The sequence below is a fragment of the Temnothorax nylanderi genome, unplaced genomic scaffold (genome assembly GCF_030848795.1).
Source record: "Temnothorax nylanderi isolate EJ_2023f unplaced genomic scaffold, tnyl_v1.0 TNYL_tig0130_pilon, whole genome shotgun sequence".
Taxonomy (NCBI): domain Eukaryota; kingdom Metazoa; phylum Arthropoda; class Insecta; order Hymenoptera; family Formicidae; genus Temnothorax; species Temnothorax nylanderi.
This window is the reverse complement of record NW_027249192.1, coordinates 241,364-265,810: the sequence shown is the minus strand read 5'-3', so window position 1 is coordinate 265,810 and position 24,447 is coordinate 241,364. Positions and strand designations below refer to the sequence as shown.

General features: G+C 41.3%; 2 protein-coding genes and 1 long non-coding RNA gene across 10 annotated transcripts; 2 read left to right on the top strand and 1 right to left on the bottom strand.

Annotated features, from left to right (window-relative positions):
• The first annotated feature begins 1,548 nt into the window (after nucleotides 1-1,548).
• LOC139776848 (uncharacterized) lies at nucleotides 1,549-2,346 on the top strand. Its single transcript, XR_011719210.1, has 2 exons — nucleotides 1,549-1,681; nucleotides 1,854-2,346. It is a non-coding gene; the product is annotated as an uncharacterized lncRNA (long non-coding RNA).
• On the bottom strand, nucleotides 1,549-7,605 carry LOC139776845 (probable ATP-dependent RNA helicase DHX37). 8 transcript variants are annotated; one of them, XM_071713829.1, is made up of 6 exons: nucleotides 7,524-7,605; nucleotides 3,083-3,313; nucleotides 2,805-3,006; nucleotides 2,530-2,741; nucleotides 2,353-2,450; nucleotides 1,549-1,701 (listed from the first exon to the last, which is right to left on the bottom strand). In XM_071713829.1, the coding sequence occupies exons 4-5, from the start codon at nucleotides 2,730-2,732 to the stop codon at nucleotides 2,369-2,371; spliced, it is 285 nt and encodes a 94-aa protein (XP_071569930.1). In that variant the 5' UTR covers nucleotides 2,733-2,741; nucleotides 2,805-3,006; nucleotides 3,083-3,313; nucleotides 7,524-7,605; the 3' UTR covers nucleotides 1,549-1,701; nucleotides 2,353-2,368. The 8 variants fall into 8 exon arrangements, with proteins under 8 accessions (XP_071569930.1, XP_071569933.1, XP_071569934.1 ...); XM_071713832.1 differs by lacking the exon at nucleotides 7,524-7,605 and having other exon boundaries at nucleotides 1,549-1,686; nucleotides 3,083-3,426; XM_071713833.1 differs by lacking the exon at nucleotides 7,524-7,605 and having other exon boundaries at nucleotides 2,368-2,450; nucleotides 3,083-3,426.
• A 318-nt stretch (nucleotides 7,606-7,923) lies between these two features.
• Nucleotides 7,924-23,100, top strand: Phrf1 (PHD and ring finger domains 1). The gene is made up of 14 exons (XM_071713823.1): nucleotides 7,924-8,186; nucleotides 8,417-8,603; nucleotides 9,169-9,243; nucleotides 9,315-9,381; nucleotides 9,457-9,818; nucleotides 10,015-10,242; nucleotides 11,567-12,070; nucleotides 13,248-13,492; nucleotides 13,824-19,386; nucleotides 19,504-19,954; nucleotides 20,164-20,261; nucleotides 20,339-20,467; nucleotides 20,594-20,715; nucleotides 20,884-23,100. The coding sequence occupies exons 2-14, from the start codon at nucleotides 8,463-8,465 to the stop codon at nucleotides 20,900-20,902; spliced, it is 8,004 nt and encodes a 2,667-aa protein (XP_071569924.1). The 5' UTR covers nucleotides 7,924-8,186; nucleotides 8,417-8,462; the 3' UTR covers nucleotides 20,903-23,100.
• The last annotated feature ends 1,347 nt before the right edge of the window (nucleotides 23,101-24,447 follow it).

Below are 24,447 nucleotides of genomic sequence, written 5' to 3'. Positions count from 1 at the left end.
ATTATAAAATATTAATTTTTAACGGTATTTATTGATTAAAATGCTTGTATTCAATAGATAAGCTGAAAAGATAAGCATATTAATAAAAATTGCAATGAATTAAGTAAACACAATTTTAAGAAATGAATACAAATGTCTATTTGTCACTATACTGTTCCGCTTTTCCGCGCAAATTGTGCTCCATGTAATATAAGGAGAAACAAACTCGCGGAACGGACGCGTCAAATGTTCGTTCTTTTTCTCTGTACTGTTGCACGCAGATACCTCAGATAGGTTATGTATTTTTATAATATATTCTATCCCGCTTAGAATATTGTGGATATTTCTCCGTGAAATTGGAAAAGTGATTTAATTGTTATAAACTATTCGGTAGAACAAGCGCTAATGCATAAGTGCTCTATAGCCGTGACTCCTAGTGCAGGCTAGTTGTGGCACGTGCGAAAGACTCCAAATATATATATATATATATATATATATATATATATATATATTCTATCGATTACAAATCTCGGAAGAAAAAGTTATTTTGTACTTCGTGTATTTTATTAATTATTTTAAAAGTATATCATGGATCCAAATATCATGTTAATGATTATTATGAAGTTTCTCATACAAGCAAGAGATGAACCGATGAGACATGCAGAAATAACAATGAAAAAAGTGACTTCAATGTATTATTTGTACTTGCGTTACAAGAAATTGGAAGACAAAAAGAATCGAAGAATATGGGTACGACCTATTTTTACCGAAGAAAGAAGACTTGCACAAGGTGACAGCAACAATTTACTTGTAGAGATGAGATTGACAGATCCCGAAAAATACTTCAACTATCTCAGAATGTCATCAACAATCTTCAATGAGTTACTCAAGCTTGTATAAAATATTGTATATGTATTTAATATCTCAAGCTTGAGATATTAACTGTTAAAGTTATATACTTGATGTTTATTGTTTAGCACTTCTTGGCACACACACACACACACACACACACACACACACACACAAAACACGCATGATTTCCGCTGTTCCGCTCAAATGCGATAGAAAGAAGCGACGGAAACGCGGAATCTAGTTACTTTCTTTCCGCGTTTCCGCGTTTCCGCGCTCCATGTAATGGCACCCTAAGAGCAAAAAGTCGACTTTAAGTCGACTTGAAGTCGATTTTTACCGAAACTGACTTGGCAGAGAAGTCGACATTTTTAAGGACGAAAGTCGACTTGAAGTCGACTTGAAGTCGGCGAATGTCGCAAAAACCACCGACTTAAAGTCGACTTCCCGTCATGATGAAAAGTCGACTTCCCGTCATGACGAAAAGTCGACTTCCCGCCAACTTTTAAAGTCGATAAAATAAACCGCCGCGTACGTCTGAAGGTCGATTGTGTATCTTGAAACGAGGTAAAAATAACAAAAGTTAACAGATTTTATTAGATTTTGATAAATAAAATCGTAGATACGCTAATGAATTTTCTCACTTTTGTAATTTTTACCTCATTATTTCAAGATACACAATCGACCCCTTGCTGGAGGGCTAAAACTGATGCATTTCGATTTTTTTTCATATATAAAATAATTTAATTATCTAAAAAACTGTATAATTACAATCCTAATGTTTTATTCTTAATTACAAAGGCGGCCATATCTGTGCCACTTCTGCGTGCGCGGATTCCGGCAGCCACTTCTGGTAAGCTGACAATAACAGAACTAAAATTAAAACATTCCAGCGTTAATCGTGAAACAATATGCAAAATTAGCTATATAAATATATATCATATTATTATCATAATGTTGTAAATATATAATAATATTTTATATATATATATATATATATTATTATAAATATATAATATCCACAGACTTTTATACTAGACCACTAACATCTATGGACGCACTGCCGAAAAGCTGATGCGAGTGCAAGGTGCAAGTGTTAGTGAAGGGTGCGGCCATATTGAATTAACAATAAGTCACTATCGGGTGTTCAGTTGCTCATGATGTGCGTTTATCTGCATTCGTTATTACAGTACATAACGAAGCAGGCAAATGTTTATGTGTTAAATATTGGTACATGTTATCAATAAGTTTGTAAGTCATGCCTTCGACGTGTAGCGTACTTGGATGCCGAAATCGAACCACTACTCCTGTAGTATTAAACCCTTTCTTTTGGACATTCTGTATATGCCAAACTATTGTATAGAAATCTTGTATAAAACCACTTGTATAGAATAGTAGTATAGCATATCTTGACTAAAATCAACATGGCGGCAAGCATCACGGCCGAGATGTCTGTCAGCGGTCTAGTATTGTATAGAAGTCTATGATAATATCTAAATATTATTTTATAAATTAAAATCTCACATTTTTTATCCGAACCTCAGATTTCTAGCAGTTTGTGTTTGGACACGACTCCCTGCGACTGCAGCGTTTGTACTATTGCTTGAGTGCGTGGTATCAACCTGAAAAAATCGTATTGAATTGATGTAATCTATTCGATGAATCAACGTGAAATCGAAAGGAGATAGAATAACGATTTACCTGGCCCATGACTTGGTGATGCTCCCAGGTGTCGTCAGCAGCGACAGAACAAATCGTTTCAGCTTAGGGCACACTTGACCCTCCAAGAAGAAATACGCTAACCACTTGACACCGTCCACGGATGCTCTATATCCATCGATGGTAGTGCCCATTCGGCCTTTCCGAATGTACCAGACACGCGGCAAATGATCCTCCCGGTTCATTGATTATATCTATAAATATCTTTATAAATAAGTAGGAAAAACATTATAAAGCAACAATTGTGATAAAAATACCTTGGCGGTGGATCAACCAATGGTTCACTAAGATGGCATAGCATGGGCGAATTTCGGCAATCATTCGGGTTCTATCACCGTGACACCTCGCATGTACATCTTATTCGTTTCGTACACCTCTTTATAAACCACCTATTCCGGACTGATTTTCCGTAGAACTCACGAAGAATGCATGAACACAGGTTCCTTCATTTCTGGTGTTCTGAAAGATGATACAGAATGGAGAGGTCGCATTCAATAGGTCTTAATTATCGATGATAATTAATAACACACCATACCTAACCTGTAAGCATGTTTCCACTTGGCCTTATCCTGATCCTCTTTTACCTCGTCGGGCAAAACCTTTCTCGCGACTTGATCCGCCATACCTGCAAAAACTATCTGGCGTCTTATCGTGTCCTGTCTCGCGGCACGTATTCCTCGCACTCGCGTAAACTCTGGTCCACTCTGGTCCTCCAGCCTCCTCGAGATTCGCCGCCATATTGATGATGCATGACGCGCCGCTTGACCTGTTTTCGTCTTTTTATAAGTCGACTATTTAGAAGTCGATTTTTAGTCGACTTTCCGCCATTTTTAGAAGTCGACTATTTAGAAGTCGACTTTTAGTCGACTTTCCGCCATTTTTAGAAGTCGACTATTTAGAAGTCGACTTTTAGTCGACTTTCCACCATTTTTAGAAGTCGACTAGAAGTCGACTTATAAAAGTCGACTTGCCGTCGACTTTCCGTCAACTGTGCTCTTAGGGTAATTATGCATAAAAGGGACATCCTCTCCGATGACCTTGACCTTGACATATGTTGTCAAGGTCACCCTCCTGAGTGACCTTCAGAAGTTTTTAGCCGGCGGTCGTTTTTTATTAAAAAGTTATTAACAAAAAAAGTTTGAAAAATATAGCAATTATTTTAAGTACTGAGAGGCATAAACGACTAATATTACGTTTTTTTTTTTTTAAAGCAGAGAATACTTTATTTCGCGAGAAAGTCGCTGCTTTACCAAAACACAACATTTAAAGCAGTAAATTGTTGATAAATTAAAGTCTTTTTGTTAAAGCAGAGAATACTTTATTTCGCGAGAAAGTCGCTGCTTTACCAAAACACAACATTTAAAGCAGTAAATTGTTGATAAATTGAAGTCTTTTTGTTAAAGCAGAGAATACTTTATTTCGCGAGAAAGTCGCTGCTTTACCAAAACACAACATTTAAAGCAGTAAATTGTTGATAAATTGTATATTGAATATATGTGAGTATTGGAAGGCATAAATGACTAACCCAGCAAGCACAGAATACACCGAGTGCGCAATTTGATAGCAAATTGTCGCCAAGATGGCATCAAATTCGGAATTGGATCTTGGCGACAATTTGCTATCAAATTGCGCACTCGGTGTATTCTGTGTTTGCTGGGTAATATATATGTCGAAATAGTTCACGCATATACTTTCCACGCGAGACGAGTTGTCACATGGGTTCGTGGCGCGCTTTACAAGCTCGTTTATTGTATCGCCACAAATATTCACACAGATGATCGACTAAAGGCCATTGCACGTAACAAAGTTTTAGTCATAATCGTAAGGCCATAAGAAAATAGACCAATCACACTCGATTATTCTTCGAGCTCAAGGAGAATAATCGACTGTGATTGGTCTATTTTCTTACGGCCTTACGATTATGACTAAAACTTTGTTACGTGCAATAGCCTTAACTTTAACTTCTTTAATACCACCTCTACTTAAACGAGCTTGTAAAGCGCGCCACGAACCCATGTGGCACCTCGTTTCGCGTGGAAAGTATATGCGTAAACTATTTCGACATATATATATATATATGGGACGATCCACGTCACTTTTACCCCCCATCTGTCCAAAATTGGTATGGACAGATTTTAATGACCAAAGGCGGAAAATGTTTGTCTTGAAAAGAGCTTTCGAAAGGCGTGTGGCATATATGCGCAATTCAACATGGCGTCATAGTTATGGCTGCTTAAAGGGATAAATTCAAAATTTTAGATCCAACATGGGCAGATAAAACGGTGAAAAGTAACTAAATTCATGTGAAACTCAGTATTTGGGAAATTTTGGGGTCGCTGATTACGAATCTGAACGTAAAATTGTGAAATTCAAAATGGCGGATCCAATATTGCGGATGCAAATATGAGAAACGGACGAAAATTCCAGTAAATGATCTAAAAACTCTTACTGGAAGGATTTTTGGGTCGCTGATCACGAATTTGTAGCTAATTTGTTAAAAAACAACAGACAAACCGTGTTAATTGAAATTCTACTCTTAGCGTTACCCAGAGATGACGGCGTGGACGTGGTAGAAATTCATCTCCTTTGGAGTGCTTTATTTTCGTGAGTTCCCCTGGCCTCTCACGCTTCGGGGTGCTTTATTTTCGTGAGTTCACCTGTACTGTAGAATGTTCAGTGGTTGCTCACTAGCAGAGTATTTCATGTACTGTAATCTCTTATCAGTACTCTGCTAGTGAGCAACCACTGAACATTCTACAGTACAGGTGAACTCACGAAAATAAAGCACCCCGAAGCGTGAGAGGCCAGGGAAACACACGAAAATAAAGCACTCCAAAGGAGATGAATTTCTACCACGTCCACGCCGTCATCTCTGGGTAACGCTAAGAGTAGAATTTCAATTAACACGGTTTGTCTGTTGTTTTTTAACAAATTAGCTACAAATTCGTGATCAGCGACCCAAAAAACCTTCCAGTAAGAGTTTTCAGATCATTTACTGGAATTTTCGTCCGTTTCTCATATTTGCATCCGCAATATTGGATCCGCCATTTTGAATTTCACAATTTTACGTTCAGATTCGTAATCAGCGACCCCAAAATTTCCCAAATACTGAGTTTCACCCGAATTTAGTTACTTTTCACCGTTTTATCTGCCCATGTTGGATCTGAAATTTTGAATTTATCCCTTTAAGCAGCCATAACTATGACGCCATGTTGAATTGCGCATATATGCCACACGCCTTTCGAAAGCTCTTTTCAAGACAAACATTTTCCGCCCTTGGTCATTAAAATCCGTCCATACCAATTTTGGACAGATGGGGGGTAAAAGTGACGTGGATCGTCCCATATATATATATATTAAGTCATTTATGCCTTCCAATCTTCGACATATAGTATGGACTGCGCACAGGTATAGAAAAATATGACCGGCGACTCACACCGGTGGAAGAAAAGAGATAGCGACTGGTAGAGGTCAAGCTGTCTTTTTCTATCCAGTGCGTACAGACAAAGAGGGAACGAGGTAGAGGTCAACTCTACCGGACACTTTTTGAAGGCTTTCATATAGGGATCGCGTAGTCCATACTATATGTCGATGCTTCCAATAATACTCAAAATAGCTGCTATATTTTTCAAACTTTTTTTGTTTATAACTTTTTAACAAACAATAACCGCCGGCTAAAACCTTCTGAAGGTCACTCAGGAGGGTGACCCTGACAACATATGTCAAGGTCAAGGTCATCGGAGAGGATGTCCCTTTTATGCATAATTACCAAAAATAAATCAATCACAGTCGATTATTCTCCTCGCGCTCGAAGAGTGAGTTAATCTAAAGCCGTGATCAGACTACGGATTGGGATTGAGATTGGATTGAAATTTAGGGCCAGTTTCACCAACGTCGATTAACTGTAACCTTCGATTAAACTCATGCTGGGTCTACAATGCGAGTCGCAAAGTCGTGAGTCGCAAGAATTGACCAATCACAGTCGATTATTCTCCTCAAATTCGACTGTGATTGGTCAATTCTTGCGACTCACGACTTTGCGACTCGCATTGTAGACCCAGCATCACTCTTCATCTCTTTCTAACTGTCCCCCTAGAAAGAGACGAAGAGTGAGTTTAATCAAAAGTTACAGTTAATCGGAGATGGTGAAACCGGCCCTTAGGGCCGATATCACAGTCTCCGATTAACGTGATTCTCTGATTAAATTCACTCTCCATCTCTTTCTAACTGTCCCCCTAGAAAGAGACGAAGAGTGAGTGTAATCGGAGAATCACGTTAATCGGAGACTGTGATATCGGCCCTTAAGGCTGATTTATAGAGGCCGTAACCGTTAATTTAAGCCGTAATCTTTAAGAAATTGACCAATCACAGTCGATTGTTCTTCTCACATTCGACTGTGATTGGTCAATTTCTTGAAGATTACGGCTTAAATTAACGGTTACGGCCTCTATAAATTAGCCTTTAATCAATCAGAATAAAGAAAACTAACTTCAAGTTTAGTGAACTATGCTCTAATTGGTCAAATTTCAATCCAATCTCAATCCCAATCCGTAGTCTGATACGGGCATTACGGCTTAAGGTTAAAAGTTAACCGACACTTGTGAAACTGGGCCTCCAGAGGCTCGGAAAAAAAGAGAAGCGGATTCTCGAGCGAACGGAAGCGAGTCTCCGGGAAATTTACGCCCCGTCCACCGAAGTCCGTGATAAATTCGCGCTTGCTCGTTCAAATCGCCCGACCGCGCGCTCACTTCCGGTCAGTCAGGTACTACGCTGTCTACGCTCGACATTTGCCGATTTGCCGCTTCGCTCCCGGCCGTGGCCGCGTCGCCGCGTCGTGGGCGCCCGTCCACTCACGAAATCGGAATTTTGAGTACGCGGACGGCGTGCTCTCGGTACCACGTTCGCGTCCTCATCCGTTGATCGTCGCGCGAGGCGCGAGGCCGGAAGTGACGTCATGACGTCGTCCATATACACACCATGGCACGGCAATCACGGCACACCAGCACACCTCGGCGTCCGCGATCCAAGATGTCTGCAGTCTCGCGATAGAACGCGTATCTTTTTGACGAGCCTGTTACGGGAGAAGTCGAGCGAGGGGCTAATTTCCGGAAGCGAACGGCTCGGAGCCGTTCCGTCCGTCTGAGGGCCGAGGGATCGGCGCCGCGCGACCGCGATCCATCGGCGTGCGACGCTGAATTCGCGCGAGGAATCGGGAGCGACGTCGAGAGTGAGAGAACGAGAAGGACAGAGTGATAGAGAGAGGGAGAGAGAGATAGTGAGAGCGCGGAGCGGGACGGAAATCGAGAAGCGTCAACTCCGAGGTGAATCAGTACGTTCGCGTTCCATTCGTTAGACACTCGTTCGCGAGCCCACTTCAACGGCACCGAGGGTGATCGGCCGCGACGCCTCGACCTTTGCCGTCGCGAGCCGTCGTGAGCCGTCGTCGTCGACGGGCTTGTTCGCCGCGACGCCAACGTCCACCTGCACAGTTCGACGGCGAGACCGAATCGAGACAGTGACGCTCCCCAATGTCGGTCGCCAGTGTGGGGGACGACTCGGCCACGATCCACGTCTGAGGTCCCGGAACGGGACACGAACGCTGCCGCGAGAGTGCCGCGCAGCAGGCGCAGCAGAATCAAGTAATTCCTCCATTCAAATGCTTCGTTTAGGGATTAGGGTAATGCGGGATTCCTCGCCCGTGAGCTGAACGCAGAGTAGACGAGGATTCAGATGCTCGTGACGTTAGATCCCAAGTGAAAGAGCGATATTTTCGATGTAATAATTTAAAGACTGAATGATTTGTTTGTTACTTTAATTAGAGAGCACGGTGAACGTAAATTGAGATAACGTCGGAAATTTTTGTTTACAGATCTATAGGAGAATTTCAGTGGGTATGAATTTTAGCGATAGTCAAGATGTCAAGTGACAGCGATAACTTGTTCGATACTTGTTCGATACGCCATCATACTCACAAACGTAAAAAAATTGTCATAAGTGACAGTGATAGCAGCGATGAATCTGTTATTGTACAAACTCGAAGAAAGAAGAGAATACTTGTACGTGTGAAAGTGCTTGGTCTAATTATATTGTAATATTTTTCAGATAAAATTAAATTTTTTACCTAATGGCATAGTGGCCTAGTTTACACCGTGCGACCTGATCGCGACCTGACCTATGCCCTGACCTAAAATAGGCTTCTAAATAAAATGTTTACACCATGTAGACCTATGATACTTTTGGGTCGAATATAGGTAAAAATTATCTATTGGTATCTATTGGTACACTCTCTGCACTTTAGGCGATCTTTAGGTCACCTGCGTTTACATACGTTACGTCATGTGGCCTAATTAAGGTCAGGGCACGCGAAAAAGAGACCTGACCCAAGCGAGGTCGCAACTGTTTACATCGTCGCGACCTATCGTGTTTGGGTTGAATATGAGGTATAAGTCGCGGCCTAAACGCATGGTGTAAACTAGGCCAGTATTTTTAAAATTATCTATTGATACTTATTAGCATTTCTTGGTGATTCCTTGCCTTTCATAATCTTATTTTACATTTTGAGTGAGAAAATTGTTTACTTATTACACTCTTAAATTATAATTGCATTTATTGCTGTTTCAGAGAGTCGTTAGCGAAGGAGAAAGTAGTAGTGATGATAGTGATGTACCTAAGCCTGTGATTAGACGACAAAACCATGTAAGTCCTCAGAAATATTTAGCTAAATTTATTAACAATTACATATCTTTATTAATGTTATTTTGTTGCAGAGAGTTATTAGTGAGGATGAATCTAATTATGATAGTAGCGCAGAAGGAAGCAAATCTACTCAGAGCGGTTAGCATGTTTACTATTGACATCTTGAAATATTAGCGTGCTCACTGTAAGACATTAATGTCATGTGTATTACAGATAGCAGTAGCACATCCGAATGGCAAAGTAACTGGTCTAGTTCCGACGAATTAGACGAGGATATCAAGAAATATAATACTAAGCGTAAAGTTTTATCTAAAACTAAGAATGAGAATGCCGATAAACCCGGTTCTTCTTCGTCAACCAATGTCAACGCCAACTCCGATAGCAGCGATGATCAATCAGAAAAGTGTTCTATATGTCTGCTACCATTTAGAAAACAACAAGTTGGTACTCCGTCTGTATGCGATCATTGCTTTTGCTTGGAATGTTTATTGGAATGGAGTAAGAACATTAATACTTGTCCCGTGGATCGTATATCCTTCACTACGATCGTTGTTAAAGATCATTTTGATGGCAAGGTAATATTGTTTTTTACATTAATATATTTTTTCTTATTTTGTTATTTATTATAACGTCTTGATTCAAAAATATTACCATAATAGTGGAAAAAATATTGCCAAATAGTGGAAACTTTCAAAAATGCTTTACCAGTTTATAGAGAAATAGGGTAAAAAATTTATATCTCGCTTTTAATACCCCTCTTACTTATCGTAGGTTATAAATCATTTATCAGTAGAAACTGTGCCACGTATTGAAAATCAAGTGTTGGACGATCCAACATTTTGCGAAATATGTCATCAAAGTGACAGAGAAGATCGAATGTTACTTTGCGATGATTGTGATCGTGGCTATCATATGGAATGTTTAACACCTCCAATGACGACAGTTCCCATTGAAGAATGGTATTGTCCAGGGTGTACGCAAAGCAGTTCGACTAGAACGGTAACAGCTCTTGTATTCGATATTTGAGGCCAAGTTATACGTTATATCGAACTTTTCCATATAGCTTAACTGACATCTCTTTCATATAAAGGAAATCTTTTAATAAGTACACATTAATTGTAGATCAAGGTTAATTTTTTTTACATTAAATACTGATTTCTCAAGAGTTTGACACGTATTATCTCTCATATTACATGATCACTTGTTATTATGTGATACATATTTATGCATATATTTACTCATGTAAATCTATATTTTTGCAATATATATTAGAGATTTTTGTTAGTTAGAAATATATAAGAAATTAATTTTAAAAAATTGCAAAACTATACAAGGATGTATGTACTCCGTCCAACGAGAGATCATGGTTGGCTCGGATGAAAACTCGTCCGTTTTGCGCAGATCTCCGCCCACAGAACATATCTATTTACATATATGGTGCTCCACGCTCTAGGGACTTTACCCCTACTTTTCTCACCTATGCGCAGAACCAACCATGATCTCTCGTTGGATGGAGTATAGATAGATTTTATTTAACTTCAGCTTAAAAAGCCAAGACTTGGACTTGGTTTACAATTTACACACTTAACACATTCATACTTATTCTTGTTACTACCTAATCCTTTTTGCACCAATAATATCTCTCTCTCTCTCTCTCTCTCTCTCTCTCTCTCTCTCTCTCTCCTCTCTCTCTCTCTCTCTCTCTCTCTCTCTCTCTCTCTCTCTCTCTCTCTCTCTCTCTCTCTCTCTCTCTCTCTCTCTCTCCCTCTCCCTCCCTCTCCCTCTCTCCCTTTCTCTCTCTCTCTCTCCCTCTCTCTTTCCCTCTCTCTCTCTCTCCCTCTCCCTCTCTCTCTCTCTCTCTCTCTCTCTCTCTCTCTCTCTCTCTCTCTCTCTCTCTCTCTCTCTCTCTCTCTCTCTCCCTCTCTCCCTCTCTCTCTCCTCTCTCTCTCTCTCTCTCTCTCTCTCTCTCTCTCTCTCTCTCTCTCTCTCTCTCTCTCTCTCTCTCTCTCTCTCTCTCTCTCTCTCTCATCCACCCTTTCCACAGCGCGCAACCGTAACATTATCCTCTTTGTCATTTCATACACTTTCCAATATTTCCTCTCAATTCTATCCTTCAAACACAGATACATAATCAGAGATATATGAGGATACAAAAACGAATGTAAATTGTTTATGTAACATTTCCATGTAAGTTTTCACATGTGAATTGTCATTTTTATATATGAAATATTCTGTAATGTATACTTGAAGAAACTCCTTTTTATGAAAACCATATGTAACGAACAAAAGTATACTAATTCCTTCTTTTTTTTTATCTTTGCAGTATTTGTCGAGCTTTGTGCCAACTCTTATAACAGGGAGAAACCCTAGTCGGTTTCTCCGTGAAATAAGAAGGAACTTGAACATATTCCGTAATATACTTCCTCATGTCAATGATCGTACGTACGTACCTGCCAGTCGCACCCGCAGAGTGCGCGATCACGATCCAACAAACAGTATCGAGCAATTTGTCAACCCGAATCAGCCGTCTACTTCATCCGGCCTCGACTCGATTGGTGATAACAGTCGAAGTCGTTCGCCGAACACTAGCTTAGAAGGTAATGTTTCTTCCACGCGTTCGAATACAAAGTCCAAGACTAAAACGACGAAAAGGAAGAAGAAAAAACTCATGAAGAATTCGAAGAAAAGCGGCAGTAATTTAGTTCGAGAAGTACGAATCAAAGAATTCAATCATGATGGCGAAGAGGAAGAAATAGTGACGTATGTCAAAGTTGCATCGTCCACGTCGAGGAGGAAGTGTAAGAAAAGAACAAAGAAAACGCGCAAGGTATAACGTTAATTTCTCCTCAAATGTAGCATAATAGTTTAACACGTAACATTGCTCGTCGCATTGCCAGATGTGTATATGAAATTATTTTAAACGTTGACATACCTTAATGTTTTATGATGAGACGAACATATGTTCTGTCGATATTGTTTAATTGATTAATAAATAAAAGTTTTCATATTCACGCATTCTTGTGCTACGTTTATTAAGATATATATATATATATATATATATATATATATATATATATATGTAATATAATTTCTCAAATCACCTTGGATTGTACCGTCTGGTAATGCCAGCGTGTCTCATTAAGTGTTCATCATCTCGGGCTATCCGATCATTGCTGTATTCCCCAATTATACTTATGCCACCTTCGTAACACAATCCAATTGAATTAGACTTTTCGATTGTAACTCATTGTTCTTAATTTATATAAATAAAATGATTTTCTCACACTAGATGCACTTGGTTTTTTTTCTTAATTTTGCTTAAATGACTTTATTATATTCATATGCTAAATCTTACAAACATCAACAGTGTCAATCATTTAACTTTAAGATTAAAATCATGAGCGATTATTTTCTTAATAATGTGATCTTTCTTATTTTGTAATATATATTGTGATATGATCCGTGACATAAAGCATAAGAATATAAATATTATAAATAAGTTAAAGATAAGAATACACTTTTTTATAACTGTAAACGTTAAAAATTATTAAATCATGTACAAGAAACAGAGCTTACCCTGAGCATTGTCATCAAGAGCAATGCATCTACTTATCGAGAGTAATATAAGCCAAAACTTAAAGAACAATGAATTTACAAATTGATTTAATACCTATATTTCAATGAGACTTAATTATCTCGCTTTCAAAAGAATTATAACTTATATACTAATTAAACTTGTATATCTTTTCTAAAAAGTTACATTCTATTCAATAAAATCTATTAATTGCTTACCTCGCTAACTTACTCTAACTTATTTTTTACTTCAAAGATTTTTCGACAAATTAGATTTTAAAGAGAATCCTTTTTTGCAACGCCTCTTGACGCTGCTTTACAGTATTTTATTTTCTATATGCAATTTTTGTTATTAAATATATACATTGCCTATCGTATTTTTTATCGTCTTCATAAAAGCATATGAGGTTACTATACTCTACTATCTCCAGAGGAGAAAATACAAACGACGTGCGCGCAACGAATCGTCCGTGCTGACTAGTACGCGAACAGTAAAACGAAGATTGGCCTCTACACTCGGTATGGAGAAGCCGAAGGTGCCGCTGCTTGTACCTACCATGAAAAATAACATCTCTATTCCTGAGAAAAATGTTCTCACGAACGCCAGATACAGCGCCGGTATACCTCAAGTCAGTCTCTTTGGAAATAATCTGGGATTAGATTACAGTCCACCTGGGTGAGCGATTGATCCTATTTATTCACTTCTACGCATATTATCCTTGATTAACTCGTCACTCAGTCTACGTAATTCCTTTATTGTACGCATAGATATGTAAAGATATAATATATTTTATTTTAGTAACGCGGTATCGGATTGCACACCGTTTTTTTATTCTATGTAAGATGTACACCTATATGAGATTATAGCAATAGCTCTTTAAGGTGTGATCTTAATGTTTAATCGTTCAGACGATTTTTGGTGGATTTTAAGAAATATAATGAAAATAAAAATAAGAAAGTAATATTTCAGTGAAATATTTTAATGTAAAATGATTGTTTCCATTTAGGTCGGATGATGACGATGAATATTCCATTGGGATTGGAAATGGTTCAATAATAACCGTACGACAACGACGATCGGCAGTACCGTCGATCAGACGTCGCGCCGTTTTAAAAACTATCGTCGATCCGATCAACGAAGCGGATAGTACTGGCATAACAGATCTACTGAGTAGCATAATGAGCAGTCAGGAGCTGTGGCACTCGACCAAGAAGAAGGACAACGTGATCTTGAAGGCTAACGGTACGCTGATGGTAAATAATCCTGAAAAGAAAAACAAGCACAGTATCAATAACAACGAGAGCCCGAAGAAGGAGAAGCAGGATGAGGAGGAGGTTACGCGACGTGAGGAAGCAATCCTGGAGGAAGTAGACACACCGTTGGATTTGTCCAACATTAATTCCAACGATATCACGCAAGCGCCAATGTACAACAATCCCTGTGGCGGAGGTGGCGGTGGCGGTGGCGGAGGCGGTAACCGAGGCAACTTCCGGGGTAGTTATGGCCGTGACAACGGCCGACACGGTGGCCACGGGGGACAGACTTACAGTGGTGGCCGGGATTCATTACCGCCAAGCGGTGGTGGTAGACACAGTTATGGCAGCGGGACTGGCAGCGGCGGTCCGCGGGACAACTTCGGGAATCGTGACTTTGGTCCGCCGCCGTTCTACAATCTAAATTTTGAGCACTGCGGCGGACCACCCATGTTCGGCGCCCACGCGCCGCCGCCGCCGTTCCGCAGCCGCAATCCCCAGCACTTTCGCAACGAGCGGCTGCGTTTCCCGCCGCCACCACCGCCCGCCGAGCGACCGTTTAACTACACGGATGGCAGTGTCGGCTTCGAGCAGAGGCCGCCGTTTCCGCACGTGACGGACAGATTCCCTCGGCCTAGGCCACCTCCATTGAACATCCTGCCTCCCGGTGGTTCTTCTGTCGCGCCGCCAAATGCATCGGATCCCATGAACATGCAGCAGCCGGTGCACATGCACAACAGTCTACCTCCGGTCAACCTGTCAGAGGATATGACGCGAAACTACCAACCTCCTGAGCAGAACGACCGTATCGTGAGGCCGGATTCCGTGGCCGTGTCGCCTGCAATCGCGTCACCTGCGGCTGCGTCGCCTACTACGCGACAGGACAATGATGACTGCGATATCTACTGCGATATCGAACCACCGACCAAGCCCGATTGCGATGCACAGGAAGAGCTTCACAGTAATGGCTCGATGATTCTGTTGCCGCCACCGGAGCCGCCGTCTGGTTTGTTGGATTTCGAGGAGAACTCTAGAAGCGACAAGGATGACAGCGAGCAGGAATTGGTGATCGACGACAGCCACAAGGAGGAAATGCCAAGAGATTTACCGGCAAGCGGCGACAAGTACGATCCGTTCGCGGCCGACAGTGATAGCAACGACGATTCCGCTCCGATGAAAGCAGCGCTGGAGAAGGCAGCAGGATCGCGGAACAGCTTGGACAGTTGTAACATACCTATGCCAATTGCGCCGCCGCTGGTGTCCGCGACTTATCCTGCGATGCCAGTGACTGCCACGACAACGATTCAAGGCAGGGAGCGCCCGCAGGAGCCCATTCGGCTCACCGCGTACGATGATGAAGATGACAATGACTCGCAGTCGGACTGCCCTAATTTTTCCATCTACTCATCGCAGACCATGGACGTGGCTAGGCATACGGAACAGGAGTTGTCACAGCAGCTTGGACCACTACAACCGCCACCGATACCGCCCAACATCCCTGATGACGATGATATCATCGTGGGAGACGTTCAAGCCTGCGATCTATCAGATGTGCCACCTGAACCGGCCGATCCGTATCTTGAGGCGTTACAGAAGGAGCGACAAACTCTGAGTAAGATACCGCCGAAAAAAATCTCGCATGACTCGCATCGCGGCAAGATCACCTTCAAGATCGGCAACAAACTGAGGCTTAACAATCGGCTGAGTGGCCTGCACTCAGACGATTATTCGCAGAACACGAGTTTTCTTCAGAAAAGAATGATGACGGCACCGATCGATACGCAGCAACAAGAACGAGATAGCGACAAGGGTGTCAGTTCGTCAAAGTCAGCAATGGAATCTACAACCATACGATCAATAGCGTTGAACCAATTCATGAAAATTGGACCACGATTTGCCGGAGAAGAAGAAGAAGAAGAGGAAGAAGAAGGAGAAGAAGAAAAGAACACGGAGCCCATTCCAGTGAGCCCACAGAAGAAAGAGCCGCTCAAACTGGCTAGTCGGGACGAAAGCAAGGAGTTTTGTTCAGAGAGCTCATCGGATGAAGAAACTACGAAGGTGGACGAAAAACCGAAACATGTCGACGCGTCACCCAGTATGAAGGAAGAGGAGGACAGCGAAGGGGAAGTGTTACGATCGGTGGTGGCGAGCATGACGTCGCCCGAGAACGTCGCGGTTGCGGAAAGCACAGTGTCATCCTCTCTCGATGTATCCCGGCTGTCGCCGAGGAAATTGGACGGCAGCGAGCTGAGCGTGGAGTGCAGTTCGGAGGACTTGGAAGACGGTAGCACGGCGAGCAAGACCGCGTTGTCGCGCTCGAAGACTAGATTGCGAGGCGAGGCGGATGCGCACAACGACTCGCAAGAGCGGGAATCGAGTAGCGACGACGATGACGACGAGCGTTCGCTGAGCGGCCATAAACTTGCCACGGCGGATCGCGACGACAAAGACGACGATAAAGCGTCGAGCGACAACGAGGATCCAAATTCGTCGGACCAGCGGCATGAGAAGGAGAGCTTCTCGACGGTGGACGACGAAGCGGAGCAGTTCCCGATTGAGAAGGACAAGCTGGACGAACCGCCTGTGCCTGCCACTTCCATCGATAACAATTGGGACTCGGACGGTGCTTATACACCCTGCAAGGACGAGTTGCCTGTGAGGGACGAGAATATGCTGGAGCGATGTACAGCGCCGTTTGAAGCCGGCTTGGAGCCTATCACCCCGACGAAGGACAAGACGAATGACGATCTGGACGACTGCAGGTCACCGGGTGGTTATGCCGAGCTGGGCACTGAGGCTATCTCCGAAACCGATGAGGCGATAAATTTCGAGGAGGAATTGAACGCCTTGTTGTTACGAAAAGAGAAAGAGATGGAAGACGGTGAGATATTAGAAGAGAGCAAACTGGACACGAAGGAGCGTGAAAAATTAAAGGATGAGAAAGAAGACGATAGCAAGAAGAAGAGGAAGAAGGACAAAAAGGAAAAGAGCAAGGAGAGCACGGAGAAAAATAAGGAGAACATTTCGTCGGATAATCTGGTCGCGTGGAAGAAACTTTCGAAGAGCACGAAGGAGAGGTCATACCGCGATAAAGACAAACGATCCAAGTCGAAAGAGAAGGAGAAAGAAAAGGATAAGGATAAGTCTTCTAGAAAGAAGATAAAGGAAATTGGGAAGAAGAAAGAGAAAAGGAAAGAGTTGCCGCGATATGACGTGAGAAAGATCGTGGCCGAAAAGCCATCCCGGCCGAGAAAGGATGAGTACGGTAGAGATATCAGGGAGAAGTCACGAAGCAGATCCAGAAGTCGTTCGTCAAACAAGATTCAGTCAGGCTCAAAGGATCGACGGAGTCGATCGTATTCGAAGGGACGGTCGAAGAGCAGATCCCGCCTCCGATTGTCCTGGTCGAGAGATCGCGGCCAATCGTACTCCAAATCGTGCCGTTCCAATTCGCGCAGGAGATCGTCGTCGCGTACTAGACGCAAGTCGCGAAGGCGATCCATGTCACGTAGACGATCTCTGTCGAGGCGGCATTCCATCTCTCGCAGGCGATCGCGTTCGCGATCACTGTCGCGCAAGCGGCGATCGCTATCGCCTAGGAGACGGGCCAAGCGATCCTTGTCGAGATCGCGCGACAAGCGAAAGGACAAAACAAAGAAGTACAAGTCGCGCAGTCGCTCGAGGAACCGCAAGAGATCGCGCAGCAAATCGCCAAAGAGGATGTCGTCCAAGACGCACGAGAAGAAGCACGGCAAGAGAAAGGCGCACAGTCGGTCGCGGTCGAAGGGTAGATCGATCTCACGAGAGCGGGATCGCAACAGAAACTGGGATCAGCTGAACGAGAAGAGCGTGGAGCAGGAGCAGCAGTTCCCACGTGAGCGCGAGGAGCACGAGCGTTCGTGGAGCGCACAATGGACGCCGTCTTGGTCGCGTTCGAGATCGAAGACCCCACCGCACATCCAGCAGGAACCGATCGGCTCGCGGAATTGGTCCCCGCCGTCCGTGCTGGACAGCGTATCGCCTAAGAATCTGACTGTTATATTGACAAACAAAGAGGCGATAAAGAAGAAGAAGAAGGAACGCCGAAAAGAGAGCCGGAAGTCCAAGGAGGCGGAGAAACGGCGGAAGAGCAAGCGCAACAGGACTCCGCCACCGTCGAAGGAGGTGTTTGCCAGTGGTGATAATATATTGGTTAGCGTATGTTTCAATAAAGACAACGAGATAAATCCCCCGGCTACACCGGAATTACCTCCAACTATTCCGTTGTCACCACCGATAAAACGTCGACGAAGAGAGTCCGTTCAGACGGAAACGGTGCCTTCCGCGAAACGATCGAAAAAGGAGAAAACGAAGGACAAGCGGTCCAAATCGCCGAAGGTGAAGAAGGACAAAAAGAAGAAGTCCAAGGCGGCGGAGATCGCAGCGACGAAGAAGCCCGTAGCTGTGATCGATCTGGATCAGTCGCCGTTTCGCGAGCAAACTCCATCGCCCCGTGACGTTATAGTCTTGAGCGACGACGATGACAAGCAGGCGCAGGAGGCGCTCGCCGCGTCGCCGGAGCAATGTCCACCGTCGCAGACATCGCCGCCGCGCGAGCAGTTTGTTTCGCAGGGCCCGAAGACCCCGCCGGAGCCGCAAATCAAATTCTCTATAAATAAGCAACCCAGCAATCTCAGACCGTCCCTGATAAATCCACTGTTGGAGGAGGAAGAAGAGGAGGAAGAGGAGGAGGAGATGATGGATGAGCGGGCAGAGGAGGAGCTGGAGATGCGGGCTCAGGAGGAGCTGGAGCTGCGTCTCAAGATTGGTCCCAACACTCCTCCCGAACCGCCAACGTCTCCGCCAACCTCGCCGGATGCTTACGATCCCTTCGATCCGACTAAGTCCCGTTCTCCAACGCCGGATGCCAGCCAGGAAGCCACGCCAAACGACGAGCGTGATCGAGTGCAGCGCAGCTCGCCTAGGAAACACGACGGACCTGCGGACCCTCCGTTGCCGTTGGACGAGCCCAGTCAACAGCAGGAACAACCCAGTCAGGAGAAGCCGATAGAAAAGCCAAAGATAATATCGATGGTGACTATCAAGAGACCGTCGCCGCAGAGAGACGTTTCCGCGTCTCCCGTACCGGAGAGCCAGACCGACATAGCCCAGTCGTGCGGCAGCAGTCCGCCCAAGACCCAGCAGAATCCGCAAAACGTGCAATCAACCGCCAATCCGTTTAGCACTATTAATCCTGTGCTGGCGACAGTGGCGGCTGCGGTGCAAAGAAGCTTCAACGCCAGCACGCCTAACACCACGCAAAGGACCCTGTTGCAGGTATCCGCGATCTGTCATTTAAATTTCAAATTTAATTTTATTCATTTATTATGAATATGACGAATTACCAAGTAAAATCTTCTATTTTGATCGGTTTGGCACTTGGTCTTCTTGCAGCCCAATCGCATCTCGCCGAGCAATCAGATAAAGCAACGTACAAACGACAGACCGCAGCTTCCTAATGTATTTACGAATTCTGCGAAATCGTCCACCATAGCACGATCTTCCAAATCCACCCCGAGTAAGAACAGCTCGACGGTAGGGCAGAACGGCAACGATGCGACCATAGATATGACGAACGACAATGTCGTCGACATGTCGTCTCCTTATTCACCGGGATCGACCTTGAGCGATGGCCTGTTCGATCCGCCTAGTCCCGCAAACTTTAATAACTCGCCCGTTGCAAACGCACCACCGCCTGCTGCTGCTAAAACTATCACGCCGAAAGTTAACAAAAGCACGGAAAAGAAAGACGCGTTTGACGCGCTGTTCGGTGGAATACTGCCGCCCATTAAGACTGCCACCAAAAGCAGAAGTAAAAAGGTCGCCAAGGAGAAGACGAAGAAGTGTATGTATTTAAATTTGGCGTTTCAAAACGTATCGAAACAATACAGAAAGGTCTTTTATTTGTAATTGTAATTATTATGTGTAATAATTATTATACGAACAATGTAACTATAAGTTCAAAAGATGTCCTTTACAAGCTTTAACATTTTTCTTAATATTAGCGGATATATGTATTTCGATACTTATGTGTGTAAATGATATATTTTATAGCTACCAATCCTAAGGTTGGCGTACGCATGGACGAAAATCAACTTCAAATCTTGGACGATCTTCCTAGCTCTGCTGTAGAAATGCAAGTTAAAGACAAGGTATATCAATGGCGTTAACGTAATCTGTATTGTTACATATGCATATATAAAATTTGTTTTTGCCTGTGCTGTTACAGTTTCTTAAGAAATTAAACCGACAAGAGAGAGTTGTAGAGGAAGTGAAATTAGTTCTCAAACCCCATTATACCAAAAAGCACATCACAAAAGAGGAATACAAAGATATCATGCGCAAAGCAGTACCTAAGGTAAATACATTAAACTTATAGTTTCTATCAATTAAAAACAATATCGAATTAAATGCGTGTAATCTGATAAAACAAATAACAAAAATATCTTACAATTGTTAAAATATCTCAATTATGTAATTACAGATATGCCATAATAAAACTGGCGAGATTAATCCTAAAAAGATAGCCCATCTAATAGAAGCGTATGTAAAGAAATGTCGAAACAACAAGAAGAAGACTTCTGCTCCCAAGATAACAAAACCTGCGTAAGTAAAGTATAAGTGCAACCGCATTAAGTGGTTTTCACATGATAAATTGAAATCTAGGGCGCGCTTAACGCACCAATATCAATAATACACGTACACGTGTCTTCAATCTCGTGAACGAAATTAACTTGTATCTTTTCGTACAACCGCATTTAATGAAACTTGCAGGAAGACTCTATGGAGTTGATCACGTGTTGGCAATCCTAACGCATTAGAAACTTCTTCAACGTTAGGCCTCTCTTTAGACCACGCGTAAAACACATTCTATCTTCTGGATGGTAAGTGAATGAGAAGTATGCATACATATATATATATATATATATATATATACACATGTGTGTGCGTGCATGTGTGCGTGCGCATATATCTATACATATACATCTATCAATGAACGAAACATGTATTGTGTACATACATAATTCATTAATTGTATAAGCGTAATATTTTTATTTATCTAATTGTTCAAATACGAAAGAATAAGAGTTCGTGATTGCTATTATTATTCACAAATATTAACGTCTAGACACGTTCGCGCGTACACATTTAAGCGCGTATTCGCGAAGACACTCGACAATGTACGGCTTCTGTTCGAAATATACGTCCGTACATTATTGCGACGCCTCTTAAAACGAGTTCGGATCACGATCAACGATCCTCTGCTAAGCTAACTAGCAAATATACTGTACGATAATATAACATTAGAGTGATTGTGTAATTAAAAAAAAAGAAATGGATAACAAAAGAACGCTCAAATAATTCGAGTCGCTATGAGGGAGAAATCAGATCGCAGCAGGTGTATTTTCCCTGCAACTTGTGCTGTAAGATCAGTAGAGATCTTTAAATTAGATTAGTAGATTCTTAAACCTTTATATAAACGAAAATGGCCTGCGAGATCTTTTTCATACGAATACATTTCCATAATAAGCAGGATTCGCAGTACTTTGTTTTACTCTATTCATACATAAAACAGAGGATAAAACGGCACACACACACACACATTTCTGATCAGCGACTTCAGATGTAAATAAATCATGTATAAAATTGCCGAACATTGTCCCTGTATGTGAAATTGATTTAAGTTTGCGTTTTATTATGCGTTTGCTTATGACTCCGTGTCTGTACGCCCGATATACAAAACAGGTTTTTACATACATCCCAATGCCATGAGAAAACATCAATTTTTATTCACAATCCGTTCCGCACTTATGCGTTTTCAGAAAAAGAGGAATACTTACTGTCTTATGAATACCGTAACTCGTATTCATGTCTCGCCTTTAGCGCTAAATACAGCTCATAATTCACACATGATATGCCTCTGTTATGTATGTGTATATACATACATATATGTATATGATATATGATAGCATTACATATATGTGATCTTGATAATTTGTTTGGGAATAATACAGAATTAGATGATCTCGTAGAATAGAGGATAAGCGAGACGTGGATGTATGTTACTTGTTACTTTTAAGAAGACAGGACGATCGCTGCGGAAATAGGTTTCATTTTTCCAGAGGTACTCAATGTTCCAAAGTGCAGAATGTATAACGTGTCGAAACAACAGTGTATAATCAATTTACGCAGTGTAATCACAAGTGCAAGTGAGTCACATCTACAATGAAATAATCGTAAACAACTTTTGCATACCTTGGGGTGCGTTCCGATTCCCCACCTGGGTGCTGAAAATCTATAGTGCACGTGACGTATATTATAGGATTTTTAGCACTCGGGTGGGAATCCGAACGCAGCCTTGGATACAAGCGTGTTCGTTTTAAGCGTCAGCACATAGGTATTTTTTCAACCGATAAGAGCATGACAGAAAATTAATGCTGAAACAATATCCCAAGGATAACGTTCGTCTGACTTCATATTTCTAATGGCACGCTGTGGAAATTCTAATTTCGGGATATATTGTTCATATAAATACATACGTATTGTCTACAACTAATAAGTGAATATTGTAGCTGCCATATAAAATTCTGTTGTACATTTTACGATCAGACATTGTACGCTCACATCGTACGGAAATACACTAGGTGTGGATAGGTTTTATACTTTTTACGCATGATAGCTGAAATTACATCCTCTTTGGAACGTATACAGGTACTTATACATATATATACATATATATCGAAAACGTACGGCACTGGCTGAGGTGAATTTAAGCAAAACACGTGACGATCCGTATCATAAAGTATATCATCAGTGATCACATCGATAGTCATAATGTAATGATTGCATCGATGATCATTACGCCAGTAAAATGATGTTAAATCCATCGTTAATTGAACTGTCGTTAATTCTTGTGTGCATGAACTCTCTTTTGTACTAAATAGCAATGTACATAAACGAAAGGAGAATAAAGAGTTTAATATTATCGAACTTGCTCATTCTCTTCTCACTGGCGAATCGATGTCCTGCGAGATTAATCTACTTATGGATCATCATTATCAGATATTGCAATTAATGTTATAACATTATTATAGTCCAAACTCTAAACTCTTCTATTATTAAACAAGTTAATTTCTTACAATTATGTTTCAATACTTACAATTATTGTTCTGAATGATGCTTTTTAAGTGTATATTCATATGAATTTATCTCTCTCTACAAAAGATAAGAGATTAAGAAAAATCTACAATATCTCAGGAGAATATGCATTCACGTTAGACAAAAAAATATAGCAAACTAAATCCTATATTTAAATTTCGCAACTTTGAGGAAATTATAATTTGAAGAAAGTAAGAAAACTGAAATATATACATTGTATACAAATTGCCAATTCGAATATATATTTTCTTTTACTTCTATTACTTTATGTGCATGTGTGTGTAATCTTCTATGTAAATTTATAAATAAAATTATTTGAATTTATTACATAATTGTATTATAATTATATTTAATTAAAATTTATATAAATTATTTAAATTATATTTCGTATCATATAAATTTTATTATACAATTCTATTATAATTTAATTCATGTTTATATAAGTTATTTAACTTACATATATGTATTTTTTGTATTATATAAATTAACCCTAGAGAGCATTTCTTAATTTTCTCATACGTGAAAGGCCAAGCGGGGTAATAAATTACCCCAAACTTGTACTGCGTGTATAATGTTTCTATTTGTTGTTAGAAAACTTTGTAATAGATAATTTTGTTTGCTCTTTAATAGGGAAGACGATTAGTAGTCATCAGTTTGTGGTAGTAAAAAAAAACAGTAAAAAAATTTCGAAAAACAAAAAGAACCAAAAATTTGGCTAAAATGACTTTTTTAATAAAAAATGCTGTAGTTTTTCATAAAATTCACCGATTTTAAAAATTCCAACGGATTTTGAAAGACGAATAGACAACCTTCAAGGGCATGTAAGCGACTTTTTCGTTTCTTAAAAAAAAACATTTCTTTGAACGTCTGAAGTAGAGGAAATGACGAAAAACTGTCGGATGGGAAAAATCGCAAGAAATGGAAAGTAAAACAGATTCTGTCGATTATTATTTATTTGAAAGGTAGTCAAAAGTTATAAAAGTATATGGAAACAGTAAAATTAACTCCACAAAAACTTTACAAAGTTTTAATCAGTTGCTGTGCAAGAACAGCAAAAATGAAATAATTGACCTAATCTTAAAGAATTATATATGAAACAGGGGTAGAATTTTCCGGGGAGTGCTATAAAGTGTATAATTTTTTGTTACCAATTTTCACAAAAAATCTGAAATATACTTT

What these genes read in the sequence shown, in the direction of transcription:
- LOC139776845 (XM_071713829.1), bottom strand. Translation starts at nt 2,732, where the DNA reads ATGAACCGGGAGGATCATTTGCCGCGTGTCTGGTACATTCGGAAAGGC. An exon ending in ATCACCAAGTCATGGGCCAG is followed by an intron (nt 2,451 to 2,529) that starts GTAAATCGTTAT and finishes CGATTTTTTCAG; the next exon opens with GTTGATACCACGCACTCAAG.
- Phrf1 (XM_071713823.1), top strand. Translation starts at nt 8,463, where the DNA reads ATGTCAAGTGACAGCGATAACTTGTTCGATACTTGTTCGATACGCCAT. An exon ending in TGATTAGACGACAAAACCAT is followed by an intron (nt 9,244 to 9,314) that starts GTAAGTCCTCAG and finishes ATTTTGTTGCAG; the next exon opens with AGAGTTATTAGTGAGGATGA. An exon ending in CAAGGAGAAGACGAAGAAGT is followed by an intron (nt 19,955 to 20,163) that starts GTATGTATTTAA and finishes TATATTTTATAG; the next exon opens with CTACCAATCCTAAGGTTGGC.